A 23,883-nucleotide genomic window follows, 5' to 3' on the forward strand; every position below is an offset into this window, starting at 1 on the left:
TGAAAGAAGAAAAAACAGGGAACAATGTGAGGCACAGTCGTAATGCACGCTCTAGAAGGAATTTCATAAACACATGCAACTGTACATGATGTCTTAATTTGTGAGCAGCCTGGGTTGGCTACAAATACCGTTCTGTATATAGAGCTTGTGAAGCCTTCACAAAAAAATCTGTTGCCTGCAGGCAGTTATATGTCTATCCTTCATAAAACATAGGGTCAGATCCAGGATGGTGTAGTGGTGTGGCTGTACCCCGCTTCCAGTAGCCTAACCGAGGCAGGGCAAAAGGGCACTAGTCCTGGGAACTGATTTTGGGGGGAGGGAGACATCAGCAACTCCCACCCTGTCAGCCATGCTGGTCCCATAGCATGCTGGGAAACCTGGAATCTCCCTCTTCAGGAGTCATCCTTCTCCTGCTGCAATTGACCAACCAGCACTCCCAGCAGCCAACTGAGTGCACATCCTCCTGGGGGTGGGTCAGTTGCTCTCCCAGAGGGGAGAGAAGCAGGACAGGACCTTTCCCAGCTCTCAGTGTACCATCCTGCCAGGTCATAGTATCTGGGAGGACAAGAGAGCAGGCAGGGAGCACTTGAGTTCACAGAATTGCCAGAAGTTGGCAGAGAGCACAAGGGGTGCTAGGGCAGGGCAGGGCAGGGCAGGGCAAGGAGGCAACAGCTCAGAAGCAGACTAAACAGCCTGACTCCGGCAGGATCAGGCCATCACTTCACTGGCCCCTCTTCCTGAGTCCACCTGCCAAGTCAGCTGAGAGCCCAATCCAGTCTGAGCTGTACAGCCAGCAGCATCTGCTGCCTCCTGCCAGCCCCAGAGCCCAAAGGTTCAATCCTGACCTCACCCCAGTTGTCAAAATCCTAGATGTGCCCCTTATTCTTACGGTAAACGAGTAAAAAAAAAAAAAAAAAAAAAAAAAAAAAAAAAAAAAAAGCATGAGCTTTATTTAGTCATAAGTAAATTATTATTATAGAATGAGGCATGCAATGTTAACATACATTTATTTTACATTATTTTCTATAAGGATAGCCATCACTACAGCTTCCAGATTTCAATTTAATGTATTCCCCAATCGATTTGAGGCAGTTAACAAGTTTTTAAATACTGGTCCTGAAATACCTCACGTACTTGGTTCCATAAAAGTATAAAAAGTACATCATTTCTCTTAAACTGATCTTTCAAGGTCTAAAAGGTGTGGATTCAGGGTGGTTAGCATTCATTGTAAAGTGCTGGCAGGCATAAGGTTCTACAGTTTTCATGCTAATCTAGGAAGAACAGAGTAAGGAGTACTTGACTCCAATTAGCTACATTGGGATAAAAACTAGCCAGTACCTCCATCAGGATTTTTCAGTGAGAAAGTAAATATACATCAACTGTCTCACTGTAAACACAGCTTTTAGCAGCGAATATGCATCTATAAGTACAAATTCAAGACAATGCTTGTGATTTTGAAAAAGTTTTTGGACTGCAAGGATATAAGTGTGGCTGAGGAAAAATGCAATCACTTTAAAAAGTGAGATAGAGGTGTCATTCCAAGACACATCAAGTGTTATAATTTGTTTGATATCTATGTGTTCGTACAACTCAGGTACAAATAAACTAAATCGCTATTTCTGTTTCTAACAGGTTTCAAATTACAGTGATTTCACATCATTTACCATATTTATTTAAATCTAAGATGACCCTGAATTTAAGATAACCTCCTAATAATTAAATTATATACATGGACAATTTATAAATTTGTTATAATTTTCTGAGTATGGAAGCGAATTATTGGAAGGTAACCTTTTATTCACCCCCCCTCCCCACTGCTGTAGCGGGGCAGGCAGTGGGAGGCCAGGTAGTGTGAGGAGGTCAAGCAGCTTACCCCCTACCTGTGCCTGCTCCTCTGCCCGCCCACCCAGCCTCTGTTTCCTCTTCTCCCTCCTCCTCAGTCTCTGCTCCTCACTTCCCCCTTTTCCCCTTCTCCCTTCCCTTACCCCTCTTCCTCAGTCTCTGCTCTTCCCCTTCTTTGTCCCCACCAGCCTGTGCTTCCCTGCTCCCCCTTCCAACTTTGCTCTCAGCTTCCCCCTCACCTTACTTTTGCTCCACACCAGCAGGATCCATCCCCAGTCTAGCCTGGGACACTAAGCGCGACCCTTGTAGAAGGCATGCATGCTGGGCACTGTTGCTATGGCGCCAAGCTGGGGCTACTCGCAGTACCCAGGCTGCAGGGTGGACAGTCTGCCAGCACAGAATAAGGATCAGAGGGGAAGGGAGAGGAGCAGGTAGGAGAGCAAAGACTGCTTAGGCAGGTGATGGTGGAGCCCAAGCCGCAGCAGCCACCTGTCCCCACACCAGCATCATATTCTGTATTCTGTTCTAAGATGAGAGGATTTCCCCCCCACCATGTTAAATGGGGGGGGGGGGGGGGAAGACAACACCTTATCTTACAATAAATACAGGATATTTCTATACCAACATGGAGACCCAAGTTATTTCATAACAGTTTGCCTGACAATTGTTACAACGGTCTATACCAGGGGTTCCCAACATTTACGTGCGCAAGGGGACGTTGGAATTTAAAAGAAAAAAAAGTGGACACCAATATGAATTCAGCTGGTCGGTCTCTCATGGCTGACTCAAGGTAACTCCTGGCTACGCGCATGCACATAATTTCATTTGGGGAAGGAGTAGTAAGCACCACTCCATCAGTCCAAATGACTCAGTCTCATTTTGACGCCACTTGCGTACAGCCTGTGAAAAAAAATTTGAAGTGTTGCTGTTCTGAGTTCAATCGGCAGTGACAACATTTGTTGTTGGAATAATGATTTTTACTGATCACGAAAATGCATGTGGGCACCTGAATAAACCTCGGGGGGGGGGGGCACACCATGGCACCTGCAGACACTGCATTGGGAACCACTGGTCTATACCTTTTTAACTATCTTGAACTGGCAATCAATACACTTGTAAATCAAACCTCTCATGTTAAAGTATTTACATATCTAATAGAAGAAAGACAACAAAAAATATAAATTTAACCTGCAGGAAAGAAGATTTAAATTAGGTATTAAGAAACACTTTTCAACTGCAGGGAGTGATAAAACCCTAAAATGGAACAGCTAAGGATACTGCGGAACCACTCTTGAAAGTTTTTCAAAAACAGGTTAGATCAGTGGTTCTCAACCTTTTTAGACTCAAGGTACCCCTCAGAAAATGTCAGCTTTTAGTTTTTACTCTCACCCTGGTTGAGAATCGTTGGGTTAGATAAACATCCATTGGGGATGATCAAGTTATACCTAATCTATCTCAGTGCTTTGGGATGGATAAGATGATTTCTTGAAGTCTCTTTCCATCCCACATTTCTCATTCCACTACATATTTACCCCCAACAGACTACAGGGAGGCAGTGTATGTTGAGTGCACAAGTAAGAGAGGACTCAAACATATTTCACATTCTCTGACAGCAGAATGTATAAAAGCCCAAGAATGCTTCTACTTCACGTTACCTACCGGAAGCAGAAAGTTGTAACCATTTACTAGTCCCTCATTTCAGGCCCTTACTGACATCTGGTACTTCCAAGCTGAATTATACAAATATGCTATCTTGTGCATATTAGCATAAGGTTTATTGAAATTTTGACTACTTCAACCAATTAAAGTAGAAAGCATAAGTACTCAAACTTTTCTAACAAGTGCATCAAAACTGGTGTTCATTATGGAACAAAAATGCACTGCCATCTGGAAGCCTAAGAAAATATAGGTGGACAGACATAACCTCAAAACTAAAGACAACTAGATATAATGTAAAGGAGACCAGTGGGGGGAGGGGGGGGGGGCAAAGAAATGACATGGTCAAAAATACAAACCAAGAAAATAATCAAGAACGAATCTGAGAAGTATAGCAGTAGAAATGAGGAGGGTCTGGAAGAAAGATTGAGTAGTATGAAGAAGTAAGTTTGGACCTACAGGTAAAGATCAGTGAGCTTTGCAGGATTTGTGGCTTGACTTCTGGTTAGAAAGTCTGTGGCTGCATCAGTAAATTAGAAACCAGAGGTTTTGCTAATATTCACAGACCTCAGCATAACATCCCTTTTAATATTTATTTTGTTACTAAATTAAGTTCATTTAGCAATGCCCCTAAAATTTTCAAGCCAGCTCATGCACTTGTACTAACAAGGCATAACTGTATTTTGTGGATAATGAAACAAAGCTGTGGAAAATACATAATACTGTCTATAAGACTTCTGCACATATATCTTTGTAATCAGTTACTGATGCTTGGTTAACCTAGGCTATGGTCCCTCCCTAGAACAAATCTTCTAAAATTTCTGATCTAGACAAATCTTGAAATGGACAGCATGGCCTTTTTATTCTTTTATTCTGTGAGTCTATTTTGGTGGAGAGTAAAAACTAGGGACAGCAATGAAATAATGTGAATGACTTGATATCAAGAAAGAAAATGCAGAATATAAAAGATAATGTCACTTTTTCCTAGTGAACACTGGGAAGCTATATCTAAAATTCTGGCTCCAGAAATAGCAACTGAAGAGGGAACTTGGGATATATCCTCTAAGGCACAATGAAAAAGAGTAGAAAACATACATGGTCTGCTCAATAGATTGTGTTAAACCTTAAGATTCCTAAGTTTAAGTCAGGGGTGGACAATTATTTAGGTTGGTAGGTCACTTAATGAATTTTGCTGATCTGTTGAGAGTCACACCTCTTTCTCTCCCTGTTCCTCCCTCCCACAGCTGCAACCAGCACAGAAGCCTGAACCCGCCCACAACTTCTGCAGACACCCCTCTGCCCCCACCCCCACAGCCAAAGTCCACCCACCCACAGCTTTAGCACACCCTGCCCCACCCCACCCCACCAAGTCTGGACCCAACAACTGCTGGCCACATCCACAGCTGCCCAAACATGGCTGGCAGTTTCTGGGTTGGGACTTCAGGAGCAAGGGGGCTCAGTTGCAAGCTGTGACCAGCGTGGAAGCCTAAAAACTACCTGCAGCTGTAGTATTCCCTAAATCTGTCCCTCACTCCCGCCGCAAGCCTGGAGCCCTGACCCGGAAGCTGCCAGCCACACTTGGGCAGCTATGGACGTGGCTGGTGCTACAGCTGCAGGCAGGTTCATGCTTCTGTATGCTGATAGCAGCCCTGGCCAAGAGAACCCAGCCTGGCAGAAGCAGCCACAGCCACCTGGCACCATGCAGCTGCCAAAGCTGGAGCCACTGCCCACTGACAGGACAGATCCATTCACTTGGTGGGCACCAGCCCACAGGCTGGATCTAATCAGTTTGCAGACCAGATTTGACCTGCAGGCTGACTTTTGCCCATCCCTGGCCTAATTCCTACTGAAACGCACTAATTTAATTAAACTATGTCTGTAGAGATTTTCTGGCCAAAGTAGTGGAGAAAAGCACAATATTTACTTAAAAATAAAAGAAAAAAAATTGTTTTTTCATTACTATAATCCCTGAGTAGCAAAGAAGAAGTTGTTTTACAGGATAATCTATAAAATTAAAAATAATTTTAACCCATGTGTTTTAATATTTTTCTCCAAATCCCCCAACTCTTAGATTTCTGCCCTCAGTTTATGTTAAATGAAAATGTCATGACTGCACAGGACAACAATCTATTTTTACAAACACACAAAAATTAGATCCCCCCCCCTCCAACTCCTACATCAACTAGTAACTCTTATAAAACAGCTACGCACATTATAAAGACAGAGAATCTTCAAACTTGTCCAGGAAATACCAGTTCTGTAGAAGTCCAATCTCCAAACAGATTTCTCAACTTAGTAGAAGCAGTAGTGAATATTTCAGCTTTTTTAACATTAAATAAATTTAACACATAATCAGCACATAGTAGTATACAAATAAAATATAATCACACCATTACACTATTTACAATATATGGACTTAGAAGGAAGGAAACTTGGTTTCAGTCCTTCTATCAATTCCCTTTTATTCCTACACATTTTTCCTTTTATGCTGAGAAGACAGACTCATAGGACATGTCTACACTGCCAATGTAGCAAGCGCTGACCAGGCTATTCCCATAAAAGTGCCCCAAATTCACTTCTGGGCATCCTTCTACAGTTGTCTTCAAGACTTTAGTCTCCACCCTGCCAGAGACCGACTGCTAGGGATAACTTTAGAGTATCTAAAGTGCTCCACCTGGGGATGAACAATCCCCTGCATACCTACAGGCTTGGCAACACCAACCTGACCAGCACTACAAATGGAAGACACCTGGGGGTAATAATAGACCACATCATGAATATGAGTTGGCAATGCGATTCTGTTGCCAGCAGGGCAAATAATATTCTGGCATGTATCAATTGACGCATCTCCAGCAAAACCAAGGAGGTGCTGCTTCTGCTCTACTCAGCACTGGTGAGAGTGCAGCTGGATTACTGAGTCCAGTTCTGCGTGCCGCACTTTAACAAGGATGTGGGACAACTTGAGAGAGTCCAGAGAAGGGCCACCCGTATGATTAGAGGCTTGCACGGCAAACCATACGAGGAAAAGCTGAGGGACCTGAGACTCTTCAGCCTGAAAAAGAGAAGGCTAAGAGGGGACTTGGTAGCAGTTTACCCTTAGGGAAAACCAGAAGTAATGGCCACAAACTCCTGGAAGACCGTTTCAGGCTCAACATTAGGAAAAACTTCTTCAGAGTCAGGGTGTCCAAAGTGGAATAAGCTCCCTCCAGAGGTGATGCAATCACCCACCCTAGAAATCTTCAATCTTCAAGAGGAGACTGAACAGACATCTTGCTGGGGTTATATGGTTATAGGTGGCTATATGTTGTGATATGGTTATAGGTGGCTTATATGGTTATAAGTGGCTATATGTTGTGATGCTCTACATCAGGGGTTCCCAACCACCGGACTGCAGCCCGGTAGTGGGTCGTGAAGGGTTGACTGCCGGGCCATGGTGCTAGTCCCGCTCCCATAGACCCCTGCGGTAAGGGAGGTAATGGGGCTGCTGAGGCTAGGGCAGGTGCAGGACAGTTTGTTTGGGAGGTGTAGGCATCTTCTGCAGCTTTGTGCATCCCAAGAGGGCATGGAGGGGGGAGGTGCATGCCCCCAGATCTGTGTGGGGTAGGGCAGGCTGGAGTCAGGGCAGCACCGGGCTTTTCCCTGGAGCCATGGTTCATCCAGGAGGCGTTGGTAGTTCCTGCCGCTGTGCGCACCCCAAGAGTATTCTTTGAGTGAGTTTGCCAGTCTGCAATATCAAAAGTTTGGGAACCTCTGCTCTACGTTGTTAATGCAAATACTGCTGGCAAGGTCTTATTGAAAGACTGTTGATAAGTTGAATATGATGACTTTTCTTATACAAATGAAAATGCTCACCATTTTGAACATGCTTTAATTGACAGCTATATCTGGGTTTGGGTTTCTCATGAATTGTAAGTGTAGGAAAAATGAATGTAATGCTTAAAACTTTTGATCAACACTGGTCTCCCGCAACATTATCATTAACAAGCTAAGGAAATACAGGCTAGATGAATGTACTGTAACAAGGATACAAACCTGATTGGTCACAAAGCTGATTGGTCACCATGGTCAACAAGTAGTCATCAATGGCTCAATGTCTGGTTGGGATAAGGTATCAAGCTAAGTTCCCCAGTGGTCTGTCCTAGATCTGGTAATCAACATCTTTAGTAATTATTTGAATAACAGGATTGAGTGCAAATTTAGCAAATTTGTGGGCAACACTAAGTTAGGTGGAATTGCAGACACTCTGGGTGTTAAGTCCAGGATCCAGAAAGACCTGGAAAACCTGGAGAAAAGTTCCAAAATATCCCTCAAATGAAATTCAACATGGACAAATGTGAAGTCTTGCTCCTGGGATGGAATACTTGCACACACAAATGCAGACTGGTGTTCTCATCAATTCTTCCTGTAGAATGCAAGGCTCCAGGTAGAGACCATCATGTCCTTGAAGTGAATTCATGGCTAAGACAATGGTGTTGATCTGAAGGCTTTGGCTTCTTCGACATGGGTGGATGTTCTTGAGAGTAGGGTGCACTGATAAAGATTTTTTGGGCCAATACCGATGGCCGATTATTAACAAGCCATACTGGCCAATACCGATCCAATTGCCGATATACATCTTGGCAGCTTGGAGAGCAGCGTGCAGCTGGTAATTCTGTGGGGGAAATGGGGCAGGGGAAGGGAAGAGGAGTGTGGGGAGTGCAGATCGAGGCCCCTGCGAGGGGGGAGGAAGTGGGGCTGGGGCAGAAGCAGGGGCAGATACTGCCCAAACAGGGTGAGGCAGGAGACAGAGCTATGAGCAACTCATTCAGGGGTGCAGGAAAGGGGGAGTAGCTGCCACCACTAACGCACCCCAGAGCAGCACGTGTCCCCTGGATCTGTGCGCAGGGCAAGGGTGGGCTGCCACTACGAGCTGGGGCTGGGAGCGGTGCTGGGCTCACATACATAACATGGGCTCCCTACATAATTTATTTATGGTCCCCCTACATAATAGTTGCATCCAAACTGAAATTTTCATAATTTGGTAGCAAGTACACTACATTGAGGTATAATCAAAAAGAAAAGATACTTCATAACCAAACATACAACAGAAAGTTAATTCAGACATCCCCAACTTGGAAAATATGTCAAAGACTTTACCACAAAATAAAAGCAGATCAATTAGCCTATGTTTTGTCTTTGTTCAGTTTAGAGGAAAAGCTGGAACTTTCTATTTCAAGTGTTATACTTTTGTTTAAAAAAATAAAGTTTCACAAATCCAGTGACAGGCATTGGTATCAAAATAACCATTCAGCTTAACATAATAAAGAGTAAAACGTATTTTATAATGGTCCTTCACAGCTGATTCTTACCTGAATTCCTTCAGATACTCCATCTCCAAATATTTTGTATTTAGTTTTAATGGCCTTTGCCTTTTTTTCCTAACCTGCTTCAGTAGTCTAATCAGTTCCCTGGAATTCAACCATCTACACTAATTGTGTCAAACTCACCCTCTACTGCTGCTTCCAGCCTGGGGTAAAAGGGCAGTCATAGAAACAGTAGGTAAGCAGCCCTTGCTCATCCATCTACTGCCAGTGGCCAAGTCCAATGAAACCTAGTATTTTACAACAGTTCCCACCCCTGCTGGCCATGCCCCCAAATTCCCTGGCTCCCTAAACACAAAAACACCATTTCATATAGCCCAGTTAAATCCAAGGTTCAAAAAATTCAATTAATTCCATGTATTTAATCATTTTTCCCCAATAGTTTTATAATTAATGAACCTTGTATTTGAACATACAAAAAAAAGTTTGTAAGTGAATCACAAATTATACTTTGAACTTAAGAAAATATATACCCTCTGGCATTAAGCACTGTTCCATTTAGTGTCGTATTGATTTAACAAACAAGTCACGCTCTTGGAATCCAGTCTAATGTCCAACTTATGTCATAAGCAAAGTGCTCTGTGCTACCACTTGCATCTTATATGGAATCACTATGGCATGTTCCCCCTAACCCCACTGCTTGTAACCAGCTATTAACGAGTTTTCAATTACATACAAAAATTTGGGAACAGATTAATAACACAGCTAATATGTGCCAACATGTAAAATAAACCCAATAACTTATTTCAACGCTAACAATTCTTGATTATACGTGCACGTCTTCTTTTTCTTTTTTTTTTTTAACATATATGCTCTTATGCAAACAAAGTACATTTACCACCTCAAAAATTATACCAGTGACTTTGGCCATGGGCAGGCATTCATTTCTACTGGTAAGAATGTCTCTGACATTCTTAGCAAAAGAAAAATAGCCTGGGAGCTGGTCCATATGTAAGTTCAAGGCCCCTGGCTAAAGAGCTACACAGGGGTGCTTTCCAGCCAGGGGGCCCTAAAGAGCTGCTCCCTGGACCACCCCGACCCCTTAGGGAGACCATTCATTGACAGCTTGTCAATTGACAGTTGGCAGAGTCCAGCCCTGGGAGAATGCCCTGCCCCCATCCTGCCAATTAGCTGATTAGCAGGAGGGGTGGTCATTCTCCTATATTCTCCTGTTATGGAAACAGTAGCCTATGTTACTGTGCATTGAAGCGTCACATAAAAAAGTGCCACTACACTAATGTACAATAAATACACTACTGCGCATTAAGCGTCACTTAAAAACCATGTACATTTGTTATTGTGCATGTCATGGCGCACCTCGCTGTCCCGCTCCTAGAGAGGGGAAAACTGGCAGGGGAGAAGCTCTGGCAGTGCCTAGGAGCCCTAGCAGTGATTAGGGAGTGCAGCTGTGGGTTGCCGGGGCAACTAGGGAGAGTCAGCTGCCGGTAGGAGGCAGGGCCTGGCCCTTATAAAGCCCAGGGCTGAAGCCAGGCTTTTGAGAAGCCCAAGTTGGGCACAACGAGCCCCAGGGAGGGGGCAACTTTGAGAAGCCCAAGTTGGGCACAACGAGCCCCAGGGAGGGGGCAACTTTGAGAAGCCCAAGTTGGGCACAACGAGCCCCAGGGAGGGGGCAACTTTGAGAAGCCCAAGTTGGGCACAACGAGCCCCAGGGAGGGGGCAACTTTGAGAAGCCCAAGTTGGGCACAACGAGCCCCAGGGAGGGGGCAACTTTGAGAAGCCCAAGTTGGGCACAACGAGCCCCAGGGAGGGGGCAACTTTGAGAAGCCCAAGTTGGGCACAACGAGCCCCAGGGAGGGGGCAACTTTGAGAAGCCCAAGTTGGGCACAACGAGCCCCAGGGAGGGGGCAACTTTGAGAAGCCCAAGTTGGGCACAACGAGCCCCAGGGAGGGGGCAACTTTGAGAAGCCCAAGTTGGGCACAACGAGCCCCAGGGAGGGGGCAACTTTGAGAAGCCCAAGTTGGGCACAACGAGCCCCAGGGAGGGGGCAACTTTGAGAAGCCCAAGTTGGGCACAACGAGCCCCAGGGAGGGGGCAACTTTGAGAAGCCCAAGTTGGGCACAACGAGCCCCAGGGAGGGGGCAACTTTGAGAAGCCCAAGTTGGGCACAACGAGCCCCAGGGAAAGGGACAGCCGTTTAAGAAGCCCAGTGCGGGCGTGACGAGCCCCAGGAAGGGGGCAATACTTTAGAAGCCCGAGTGTGGGCGCAGAGAGAGCCCCAGAAGGGGGGGCATTATCGAGAAGCCCCAGTAAGGGCATAGCAGGCCCCAGGAGGGGGCACTATTGAAAAGGCCCAGACAGGGGGCAATAGCGCAGAGAAGGCCCCGAGAGAGGGCGACGGCGCGGCAAAGGCCCTGAGTGGGCAAGGAGAGCCCCAGGAGGGGGCATCAGTGTACGTAGAGAGACAAACCAATGTCTATCCCATCTGCGAGGCTTGGGGCGTGGTATCAGGGGTGGTTGGAGCCACGCGTAGCCCATAAGGCTAGGGTGCCCCGAAGCACCCATTTGTGCTGGACAAGATCCACGAGGGGTCCAGGAGTCTACGTGTCCAAGAGGGTATAAGGCAGCCTCCCAACTTAACTTAAGAGCAAAGACGTGGCGGGCGAGACTAGAGGGTGCCCTTGGGCCGACTTGACACGGAGAGGGGGCCTCAAGGAGATCACGGCCCTCCTGCAGGACCCCACCGTGACAGTGCATTAATGCCTAATGTGTATCTCTTTAGTAGCTCACACTGGAGGTACTAAATTTAATGTGTATTAGAAAAAGCACCTTAATACACATGTAGACAAACACTTTGAGAACTAAACAAGAGAATAAGTCTCACTTTAATTTTTCATGTTATTAGTATAGAATGCATGATTACTAGATTTGTGATATAAATTCGTATATCACATGAATCTTACATAAATTCTTATACCACATTGACACTTCACATATATCAGCAGCAATGATTTTCAGCACCCCTCTAGAAGCAATTTTACAAAGATCTCAGCAGCCTAGTTTGAAAAACATTACATGAAAAAGCTCACATGATAGACTGAAAAGGAACAACAACAAATGCCTTAGTTTCCAGTTTTAAAACCTCTTTAAAAAAAATTCAGTATTCAAAGAGGAGTTCTCCTTTATCAGTTCAGGTAAATCTTTTTTTCCAAGTTTCTAAGCTATGTGTAAATTTAGTTGGAGCTTTTACAAACATCCTTACCTGCACCTTTTTCAATGCGACTGGTACCCCATCCAGGAGCCAAGTTGCTCTATAAACTTCACTAAACTGTCCTCGGCCAATCTTCTTTTCTATTCGGTAGTTGGCTAGTGTATTGTAGCCCATGTCAGGTCGTAAAGATTTCTGTAATAAAAAAAAAAAAATGTAAATGTACTTTGCACCATATAAACTGTATATTTCAAATACAGTCCACACAGCAACTGTACACCAGCATCTTAACGTGACCAATCTTGTGAATATTTACATGCATGTTCAACTTTAAACACTCCACTGAAGTCAATAAAACCTCTGAAGTGCTTATAAATTTGCAGAATCAGGGCTTAACATTATTAAAATATTTCGGTATTTACTTTATTGCACATACCCAAACCAACGTTATCTGAACTAGTCACAAAATTCTACAAAGGCAAGTTCTATGGTGCCTGTTCTTTGGGAGTCACTTATTTGATATATTACAGGTATTAAGATATATTAGAAAAATTATAAATGTATCAGGAAGATGACTTATAGCAGCTTCATAACAGAAACCCTCAGTAAGGTAGTACTGTATCATTCCTTGTTTTCACTTTCAAAAGATATGCAACAGACCTTTGACCACATTTATAACTAAACATTCTAAAAGCAGACACCGGTAATTTTACAAGATTTCTTATATTCAATTCTGTTGAGGTCTGTTAATGCAGAATAAGTATTTATGTATATACTTCACTTATTTTGATAGAAATGGCACATATCAACGTAAAACTATATACTAAAATACAATGTCTGGTTTGATAACTGCCAAGCTTTGAGGCACAGCATAACGAAGCAATCTATAAATTTGTAAAACTGGCTTTCGTTATATAGCACTGTAAAATACAGCTTCATTAAATAAGCTATATTTTAAAAGTACCATGTGCTTCAAATCTGAATTGGGACTTGCGGCCTCTGTCTTCACAGTAACTTGACAAATATTAGCGTGAACTACTAAGGCAGTGTGACAACCGCATGCTGAGAGCAAAGTCTCACTAATGTGTTTTGGCATGCAGGTTTGTAATCACACATTTACATATGCAATGACCTACATTTGCATGTCAGATCACACACTGTCTTGCTTTATTAAGACCGGGCACCTCCCTGTGCTTGGCGGCCAGAGTGGCGAGAGAGGGCCAGAGGGCGGTGTTTTTTGGCAGTTGAGGGATGAACTGCCACCAAGGATTAGGCTGATATGGCCTGAGCATTAGACACTTCATTAGAGGTAATCTGTTTAACAGTGGGCAGTATATGTAAACTTCACAGCCCATTTGCGGCACCTTTTCCCCCCCATGGCCTTTCTTCAAAGGGCAGTATGGCTGAGTGACAGCTTGTCTCATCTGCTCCCTTGTCCTGTCATACAATTTAGATGTGGTGAGCTGACATGAGAAGCAACATAGCTGCACATCTCCAACCACCACTGGGTCTTTCCTAGCCACAACGCAATTTGTACAGAAATCAGCTTATGCAGGATAAAGGCTTCCTTTGGTCCCAGACCATAAGAGAACATATTATATACACTTCACTAATGATAACATTACATTTTATCCACCAAGTAAACCAGTGAGCGCTCCCACTCATCTTTAATGTTACAGTTTCTATATAACTGTTGTCTATACAATGATTTTTAAAATACGACTTTCCAAATTTTAGATTTTGAGGATTCTGGACAACATATCTATTAAAACTGTCATAGAATATTGGTCTTTGTTGCTCTCTGATGCACTTCCATCTATAGGGCTGTTTCACTTTTTTACTATAATCAGACATAATCTTGGGTTTAAAAAAAAATGAGACAAGTAGAATATTTTTAGTAGCTTAGCATCAAAGCATGAGTAGTTAAAAAACAAGTACTGTAATGCACTAGTAATTTCACCAGGAAAAATGATTGCTAATAAACAAGACATTAGCAATACAATCTTTTGACAAGTGCCAAATTAGCATTTAGTAGGAATGGTTTCTATCAAAGGCCAGCACATACAGACCCTAGAGAAGGTTCCAAGGAGACCATAGCTACACAAGGCAATCACCGCTACAAATCTCCTGGGGGACCTTTGGCCAAGGCCACAGCATCCAATACGGGCAGTGTTATAGAGCAGTTTCTCAAACCATGGGTCGTGACCCAAAAGTGGGTCACAAGAATATATGAAAGGGTCATAAACAAATATTTAAAATGGATTCTCCATTACAGGAGAAAAACTTGGGAAACTGTGTCTTCCCTTGAAGGCTGGCAGAGTTTCAGTCTGCAAGGGGCTGCTTGGGGCCCCCCATGCCCTGCACACACACACACACACACACACACCTCCCATCCCACACAGCCACCCCCTACTCCACATGTTGGGGGGGCGGGGGACCAGGGGTGGGGGGCAGCAGGTCAGGAGTGATGGGCACTGGGTTGAGACTGGCTATTGATGTTTACAAAATGGGTCCTGGTACAAAAAGAGATTGAGAACCACTATTGTAGAAGACTTACAGGACAGGAGACATCCTAATTCAGAGCATTTTCCAAGACAGCCTAGTTATGGCCTCCATTGTCTCCCATTTCCTCATAGGATAAACAATCTTCAAAAGTACCTAAACTCCAGTTACTTTCAATGAATCAAGCCACTGACTCAGAATCAGTGAGAATCCACCCGTTGCTTACACAATATGGCAGGGGTAGACAATTATTTCGGGCGGAGGGCTGCTTACTGAGTTTTGGCCAGTCATTAAGGGCCCCATGATAGGCAGCTAGGGGCAGATAAATATTAGTTTTCTAAATTTTTAGGGGCCCTGTGGGCTGGATAGAATGGCCTGGCAGGCCCATCCGGCCCACGGGCCGCATTTTGCCCACCTCTGCGGTATGGAATATGTTGTCTAAAGTCTATGCATAGAACTCCTATGGAACTATAAAGACAATTAAGGAGCCGTGTCCCCCTGCCCCAACAGAAATCTCAGTAGGACGTAAGGAAAGAGAGCCCTACCTAGTGCAGCATGGTGTATCATGGAATTCTTGAGTTAACAGGACTAACAGCAATGAAGATATTTCATTCTGACGCAAGTCTACCATACCTTTTTAAACTAAGCCACAATTCAGATTTGAAAACTATATATCATAAAAGAGCCAACACTCCCTGAGGAAAGATATCTTGTGCCTGAAAGCTGGTCACATGTCTCTCAACTATATCACTGGTCCATTAAAAGATATAATCCAAGGAAATCTTGCTTCTTACACATTGCAATAACAGGCAGGCTGACTCCATAGTTTCCTTTTTTTTTACTTTTAGGACAATCATAATCCACTAAAATGCAGGTATTTAAGCCCTTTCATCCAGATACTCTACAACATTTTAGGCATCCGTATCCCATAGTTCTGCAGCTGCAAATGGGCTGTAGTATACACTGAAATAACCCAAGAAGAGGAATTACTTCAATTCATCTCACTGTCAAGTGGTGACATTTAAATGTATCACTGTAAATTACTCAGCTGGACATTTCTGCCAAAATGATCAATATTTAACTACCATTCTTCATAGATCTTAGGGTCGGAAGGGACCTCAATAGATCATCGAGTCCGACCCCCTGCATAAGCAGGAAAGTGTGCTGGGTCTAGATGACCCCAACTAGATACTCATCTAACTTCCTCTTGAAGACCCCCAGGGTAGGGGAGAGCACCACCTCCCTTGGGAGCCCGTTCCAGACCCTGGCCACTCTAACTGTGAAGAAGTTCTTCCTAATGTCCAATCTAAATCTGCTCTCTGCTAGCTTGTGGCCATTATTTCTTGTAACCCCCGGGGGTGCCTTGGTGAATAAATACTCACCAATTCCCTTCTGTGCCCCCATGATGAACTTATAGGCAGCCACAAGGTCGCCTCTCAACCTTCTCTTGCGGAGGCTGAATAGATCCAGTTTCTCTAGTCTCTCCTCGCAGGGCTTGGTCTGTAGGCCCTTAACCATATGAGTGGCCCTTCTCTGAACCCTCTCCAGGTTATCCGCATCCCTCTTGAAGTGCGGCGCCCAGAATTGCACGCAGTACTCGAACTACGGTCTGACCAGCACCCGATAGAGGGGAAGTATCACCTCCTTGAACCTATTCGTCATGCATCATACTCAACTTGGGGGGAGGTGGGTAGTGGAGTCCCCCAGGGCTCGGTCCTGGGGCCTGCGCTGTTCAATTTCTTCATCAGCGATCTTGATGCTGGGGTGGAAAGCAACCTGTTTAAATTCGCTGATGACACCAAAATTTGGGGGGAGGTGAGCACGCTAGCAGGGAGAGAGAGATTGCAGAAGGATCTGGATAGGTTACAGGGGTGGGCAAACAGGAACAGGATGTGTTTCAATACGGACAAGTGCAGGGTGCTGCACTTGGGTAGTAGGAACCAGCAGCACACTTATAAGATGGGGAGCTCCCTACTTGAGAGCACGGAGGCGGAAAGGGATCTTGGTGTCATTATTGACTCCAAGATGAACATGGGCCGACAATGCGAGGTCATGGTTGGCAGGGCTAACCGGACCTTGTCGTGCATCCACAGGTGCATCTCGAGTAGAGCCAGGGAGGTGATCCTCCCCCTCTATGCGACGCTGGTCAGGCCGCAGCTGGAGTATTGTGTCCAGTTCTGTGCGCCCCATTTCAGGAGGGATGTGGACAACATGGAGAGGGTCCAGAGGAGGGCCACCCGCATGATCCGGGGACAACAGGGCAGACCCTACAGTGAGAGACTGCGGGACCTGAACCTATTCAGCCTCCACAAGAGAAGGCTGAGGGGGGACCTGGTGACCGTCTATAAACTCACTAGGGGGAACCAGAAGGGTTTGGGGGAGACGCTGTTTCCCCTAGCCCCCGCTGGCATAACAAGGAGTAATGGGCACAAGTTGATGGAGAGGAGGTACAGATTGGACATCCGAAAAAACTACTTCACAGTTAGGGCGGCTAGGTGCTGGAACCAACTTCCAAGGGAGGTGGTGCTGGCCCCTACCCTGGGGGTCTTTAAGAAGAGGCTGGATGCCTACCTGGCTGGACTCATTTGAGTCCCGTTTTTGTTTTTAGGGTTTTTTGTTGTTCTCCTGCCCTGGCGGGGGGGCGGGCTAGAAGATCTATTAGGTCCCTTCCGACCCTAAAACTATGAAACTATGCTGATGCACGATAAAGTGCCATTGGCTTTTTTGATGGCTTCGTCACACTAAGGAAGCAGGGGTTCCACCCTGCCTCCCTCTTGGCTCTTCGAATTCTTAGTTTACCACAGCTGATAGCAAGATCAAATTTCTATCCCACTCCTGTCAGATGGCCAAAACTTAAATTTCTCTCTCTTCCCTTCCCAAGATTTCCTAAACTACACAATACAGAAGCCTACTGCCAACTGACCATATAAAAATTAAGGGGAACACACTATCAATTGAATTTTAAAGCCAATCACCTGATGTAGTATTCTCATGTTTAATTCAACAAAACCCTGCTTTTTACACGCATCTGAAGTGATGCAGAATCTTACATCTAATGTACTGGAATGCTACTTCACCACTTATCTTAAATTCTTATATGACCCCAGACCTCCAATTATTGCATTCATCTTTAAACATACCTGTAAGGTAATAAAAACATCTTATCTTATCTATATCATAGATAAGAAACTAAAGATACTCAAAAGGTATTTAACAACTAGACTTGCATCAATTTCAACAGAAGTCTAGTGCCTTAATACCTTTCAGGATCTCAACCTAATTTACTCAGCCAAAAGGGAAGCCTGAGGCATAGCAAGAAATTAAACATTAGTCCCTTATCATCCAACTACTCTACAAAATGTGTATAATTGTTTTGTAGTGTTCATTTTCAAATTGTGCCCTGTGGAACCCTGGGGTTCTGCAAAACATCATCAGGGGTTCTGTGAAGAGATTGGGAGTAATGGCAGAGCAGGCCAAGAGGCAGTGTGCTGCCACTACCAAGTCAGGTTGCTTGTCTGTTTCAGCTCACAGGATAGGGGTAGGGGTTTTGCAGCATTAGAAGTGATATGAAAGAGTTCCATGACTTTGGAAAGTTTTTAAATACTGGTATAGAACACTCTCCCACAAACTGAATCCCCATTGCAGAATTTAGTCAAGCTTCCCCATGAAATACAGAGAGTTTTTTTTAATAATATTAGCTTCTCAATGTTATGCTGAAACTTCTACTGATTTAACCTGAACATAGAATGGTATTTCCAAATTAATTTGAACTGAGTCATTAAACTGTTTGGCTAATTATACTCATTTCCCTTTTTCAAAGTAACTGTGACGTTCCAGAGTAATTTAATTTGTATTTAATTTAATTTTTCCATTTAATTTAATTTGTTTTCAATTTGTACATACATACAGTTTTATAACCCAGAGAATTAGTTCACAGGTTTTCCAGCTCTGAGATGTAATTATTCCCAAATCAATATTTCACATCTTCTCCTTCATCTGTTGTATTACTTTCTTCTAATGTTTCTCCTCCTAAATTACCAAGGCATTAATCATTACCACTATCTTAAGCTGAGATAGGAGACCATAAGTAATTTTGAATACATCATTCATATTTTAACTGAAAATATGTCTTACAGTTTGTTTCATCGTTAATTTTTTCACAATTGCACAGCTTTAACAAGCTGAAGCTATCAGATTTAATATGCATATCCAGCTCACAGGGGGAAAAAAGAGGTCAACAAGGTGAAAATGTCACTAAGTGACACTATCAAAATAATTCTGTGGCATATTAATCTATTTATATATTTGGCTAACAAAGTAATATGCACCTCATTCCTCAAAATGCAAAACAGTCAGAACTATGCCCATGACCTTTCTAATCTAAAGAAAAAAAAGAACAATTGCCTATCTACCTTGCAATGGAGTAATAGCAAGTATACTTAAAAATGCCTGAAGGTTAACCAAGGATAAGAATACATGTTGGTTTCTTCTGTTGGAGATGTCTACTAGGGTACTGCAAGAACCCTGTTAGGCCTGGTCTTGTTTAACATTATAATTAATGATACTCTCAAGACTGATGTAAGATAGTTTAAAAACAAACGAACGAACAGGCTGCCAAAGATCAGCAGGAGTGGGGGAAAGAGGTTTTTGGAAACAGGCATAAACCCTACCCAAGCTGACAAATATGATTGTGCCTTCTGCTCAGACAAGGAGAAGAAAAGTCTATAATAAATATGGCGAGCTTTTATGAGATTCACAATATAAAGATTCTAGTAGCATCGTAAATTGTCTCATCAAATATATCCTTAAGAGAAATGAACATAAGCTGTCACATTTGTTGCAAAAATACTTGTTAAAATTGAATATATGCAATTACATCTTAAATGTATAAATGTTTTGTTCTCTAGAATTAAAAAAAAACAAACAAAACATTCCTGCATATGTATACTTAACAGCTACTCCACTGCACGCAGGGAAACACAAGCTCTGTTAAATACTGGTCACAAAAATAAAGATCAGTACTAACACATATGCATGATCACCTGTAACTTTAGAATAACCATGTATTGCCACATCCACTTTATTATTCAGGTTAAAAAACTGTGAAGCAAAAAAATTAAGCTTCCAACCCTGAAGAAGAATTCAAGCGTGTAATTTTACTGTGGCAAATTATAATGACTTCAGTAGGATTCTTCACAGCAGACAAAACAGATAGATGTCCTTGGATAAGTTTGTGAAGGATCATGGCTCAAGTAGAATTTTTTTCCCTCCAGCTTTTAAATAAAATTAAAGCAACACAACATGTTTACAAGAAAGTTTATGAGCAATACCTAAATATTATTTGTTCTCTGATAATCTTTTCTTTATTTCACACCATCACCCCAAACACAAGGATAATTAAATCTCTTTCACATCCTCCCTGTCACGGGGCTTCCATAAGTGGGAATTTCTCTTTGTCTGTTTTCTATAAGGAAAGACATTAACCCTCACAGGACCAGCAGCAGGAGGTGTAAGAAGAGAAGGTTAAAAGGAGCAATCTGAAATAAATGTGGTAACTCTGACATAATTTTGAAATGAATAGTGTTTAACAGCTCAGTCTCTCTCAGGAAAACAATTACTTTCATTTTTGCCTCCCACCGCCACTCCAACCTTTCCCAGTGGGTGAAGCAGTAGGGGGCAGAAATGAAAGTTTTTTTTTTTCCTGTGAAACATAAGACTGATATTCATTAAAATTTCAAGATAACCAAAATGACATTAAATTTCTTTATGGCTTCTTTTTCCATAAACGTCTTCAGACAGAAATAGCCAAAGACATCTGGTCTTATAATATTCACTTTAATCATCAGTGGTGATGAAGTCAGTTATGCTACTGCACATGATTATCTCAATTATCTTAATGAACTATTGCGCTGAATACCATGCTAAAACACTTGTGATATACAAAAAGCCCTCTGTCTTGCAACACCATTGTATAATGGATAAAAAGTATTTGAAGTTCAATAATTTTTTTTCTTTTGTCCTCTGCATGTTATTTTAACATCTGTTGCTCCTACGTGATTATAAAAATAACATACCTGTGGCTGAAACTGTGGAACAGGAGGCCCCTGCATGCCTTGTGACTGTTCATCCATTGTGTCAAATAACAGGACGTTTTGGTTCTGCAAACACAAAATATATATATGTATATGGATTAAAACAACAGGTTGATCAGAGTTTATATATTCACTGCTTATTTTATGAGCATGTTTCAATTATACTAATACAAATAAAATGCATCACTAAATTTTAATTCAAAATGCTAAATTCTTCTAAAAGCAGATTGACAAAAGAATGAACCTCGATGCTAAGAATTTTCTGAAATTTGAATCTGCAAATCTAAAATTTTAGCCGTTGTTTGGAAGGTGATTGTTTTAAGCTGTCTTTTAAAAAGAATTATTGTGCATATGCAAACGACAACCTATGAGGCAATCAGCAAGGACTGAACCTGGGATGCCCAGGTTCACATAGAAGATCACTGTGACTTGAACTAAGCAATGACTCAGTGAAACTAAATCAGTAAAACCCACCCTGGCATCCTCTATATCAGGGCATCAAAGATGCAGCCTGAAGAGCTGTTTCACCCAGTGATTAAAGTGGGGCTAAAAATTCAGACTCCTGGATGAAATGTTGTTCACATGGAATTCACTCATTTGTGAATTTCTATGCAGCAATAGTCCCAATTTAGAGACAAGAGTTAGGGATGAGTTATGAAAACTGCAAAATGTTCAGAATTATTAACAAACAGGTTTGAGTAGATTCATAGATTGTAAGGCTGGAAGTGACCTCAGAAGATCACCAGGTCCAACCCCCTGCACCAGGCAGAAAAAATGACAAGTGGGGTCAGGTGACCCCAGTAAGATGACAATCCAGTCTCCATTACAGATCCAGCTAATGAGTTTTTATGAGAATGGTTCATCAAACACTGTATGGATTTAAACAAATATTGTAGGATCATTTCATAAGAGATCAACAAAACCAGGGAAAAGACAAGAGCGAAGAGATTTCAAAACTCAGGAAGACAGCTTTTTGTTCCCAAGTTATTACACCCTTTGGTATTAGAAGCATATTGAAGCATCTGTTTTGCCTGTTTAATATGTGAACCTCTACCTCTATTCAAGATGATCAAATAGAAGCAATTCTTACTGCATGTGAACAGAGGGATGATTTTTTGTAGTTTATAACTGAGCCAACTCTAGAAAGATTTTCATAGTGACACCAAAAGTCACAACTCTGACATCAAAACTAGCTTATACCCAAATTTCGGATTCCTACGTCAAAACAATGATAGTGGGGGACGGGAAAGTAGCCTGAAGAGCGGAAATCTACCCACCGTCTCCACTGAACTCATTCAAAAAACAGTCCAAACTATTTTTGCTTAAACATTCCTATCTCCCTGAAACAAAACAAAATAAATAAAACAGGGCAAAAACCAACACAACATGAAAAAATTCAAATACAAGTAGGTAAAAGGAAAAAGCCTTTTTTTCTGTTGCTTTAATAGAAAACAGCAGGCAACCTTTACAACAGGCACTAACTTTAATATACAGCTTATACATTTTTGCAAGAGACTTACAATTAAGTTTTAGTGCTGTATGTTTTATTACTAAAGGATTCAAACACTCTAAGCCCCAATTATGTCATATCATATTTGTAAACATAAAGCTAATTGTGCATTTCATGGGTGTGTTCTGAGGAAACTGTTGGATGATGGATGTTATTAATTTTATGAAGTTCATGTATTTTTAAAAATAAAAATCCAATAGAAAGGGCTCCCTGCCTGAAAAGCAAAACCTCCACCTACAGTAATCTACTATATCCTGTTCCTATTATTACTATTGTAGAAATAAACTTGCAAAATGGTAAGTGAAACTTTTAAGCAGAAACAATTCTCTTCACGTATCCCACCTAATGACATAGTGCAAAAAAGCCTTTAAGGCTCAGATGTATATAATATAGACTTAACAAAACCAACAATCATTTTTACAGGATTTTTTTCTGGCCAACTTTAAAAATGTATTTTGGATTGATTCCTTCCCAACTACTTAAGTGGCATTTTTGGGTTGGTTGGTTGGTTTGTGGGGGAGGCATGTTTTTTGGGGTTTTTTTTAATTAACTGCAACATATCTATTCTCAAATTAATATCTACTGTTCACAGTATTTTACTTATCCCTAGAGGATACCAGTACTTTCAGGATGGTATTGTTACCAAGATATTAAAAAGATAGAACTGTCACAATAACAGTATCACAACTTTATAGAAGCTACTACGCTTCTAAAACGACTATGTATTAACCTTGCTTTCAGTGAATTAGTAAAAATAATCCTTAATGTCAAACTTGAAAATGCATATTAAAAAGAAAATAAGCACAAAGAATTAGTATACATGTAAAAAGAACTGATATACTTAGCCTGTATTATTCTTTCATGTTTAACATTTTACAGCTTAATTCATGCAGGCAGAAGACAAAACTAGGTACAAAGCTACTTAGATCAATATCAAATATTTAGTTGAAAAAACACAAAAGGATTTTTTTGACCATTAAAAACATCAGATTACAAAATGTAAAAAAAAATATGCATGCAAGAACTATTTGCTATCCAAAAACTTCAACAAGTGGTCCCGTGCAAATCTAAAGAGAATCTATAGGAAAGCCAACTTCACCTCCTTATTCTAAACGTACTGACAAGTCCTTCTCAGAGCTTCAAGACAAATATTGTTCTTCATGTTCTTCGTACTGAGTTTCAGTGGGCACGTCTACAAGTTCATTAATGTACTTTTCCTAAGGCGCATTAAATTTAGTACCTAGGGGCATTTATATACATGGTTCAGGAATGGTGGCCCCGCACTTTAATTAAAAGCGGCTCCAAGAGCCATTCTAATTAAAGTGCCCAGAGCATCTTATCAGACTTCCTGTGCTTAAAAATGGTGGCAGAGGCACTTTAAGTAAAACTCAAGCTTTAGTTGAAGTGCCCCTGCCACCATTTTTAAGCGCAGAAACAGTGTGATGCACGAGACTCTGGAGTCTGCTGGAGTGTAGTGTAATTACGTTCCAGCAGACTCTATTAATTCAGTCTGCTCCAACGCACTGTAATTACAGCAAGTCAGAGCAGCCTTACTGTCCATTTATAGATGCCCTCCACTATGAAGTACTAAAAAAGCGCATTAACCTATTTTAATTCACATTAGCGAAAATGCACAGGTTTTTTGTGATGCTTTAATGTGCATTAGAATAGGCTAATGCACATTAAAGTGCATGTGTAGATGTGCCCAATGATACTTAATGAACAGCCTACCAAGCAGAACATGACCTTGAACT

General features: G+C 42.2%; 1 protein-coding gene across 7 annotated transcripts in view; it reads right to left on the reverse strand.

Annotated features, from left to right (window-relative positions):
* Positions 1-23,883, reverse strand: part of NEK7 (NIMA related kinase 7) — a 132,151-nt gene that overhangs the window by 84,958 nt on the left and 23,310 nt on the right. For all 7 annotated transcript variants that reach the window (XM_025206332.1, XM_025206331.1, XM_025206334.1 and 4 more), the window contains 2 exons: positions 20,602-20,685; positions 12,080-12,220 (listed from right to left, as the gene is read on the reverse strand). In XM_025206332.1, coding sequence (XP_025062117.1) covers positions 12,080-12,220; positions 20,602-20,658 — 198 coding nt within the window. In that variant the 5' untranslated portion in view covers positions 20,659-20,685. Of the gene's footprint in view, positions 1-12,079; positions 12,221-20,601; positions 20,686-23,883 lie in introns of those variants that run through there.

This window comes from Alligator sinensis, unplaced genomic scaffold, assembly GCF_000455745.1.
Source record: "Alligator sinensis unplaced genomic scaffold, ASM45574v1 scaffold34_1, whole genome shotgun sequence".
Lineage (NCBI taxonomy): Eukaryota > Metazoa > Chordata > Crocodylia > Alligatoridae > Alligator > Alligator sinensis.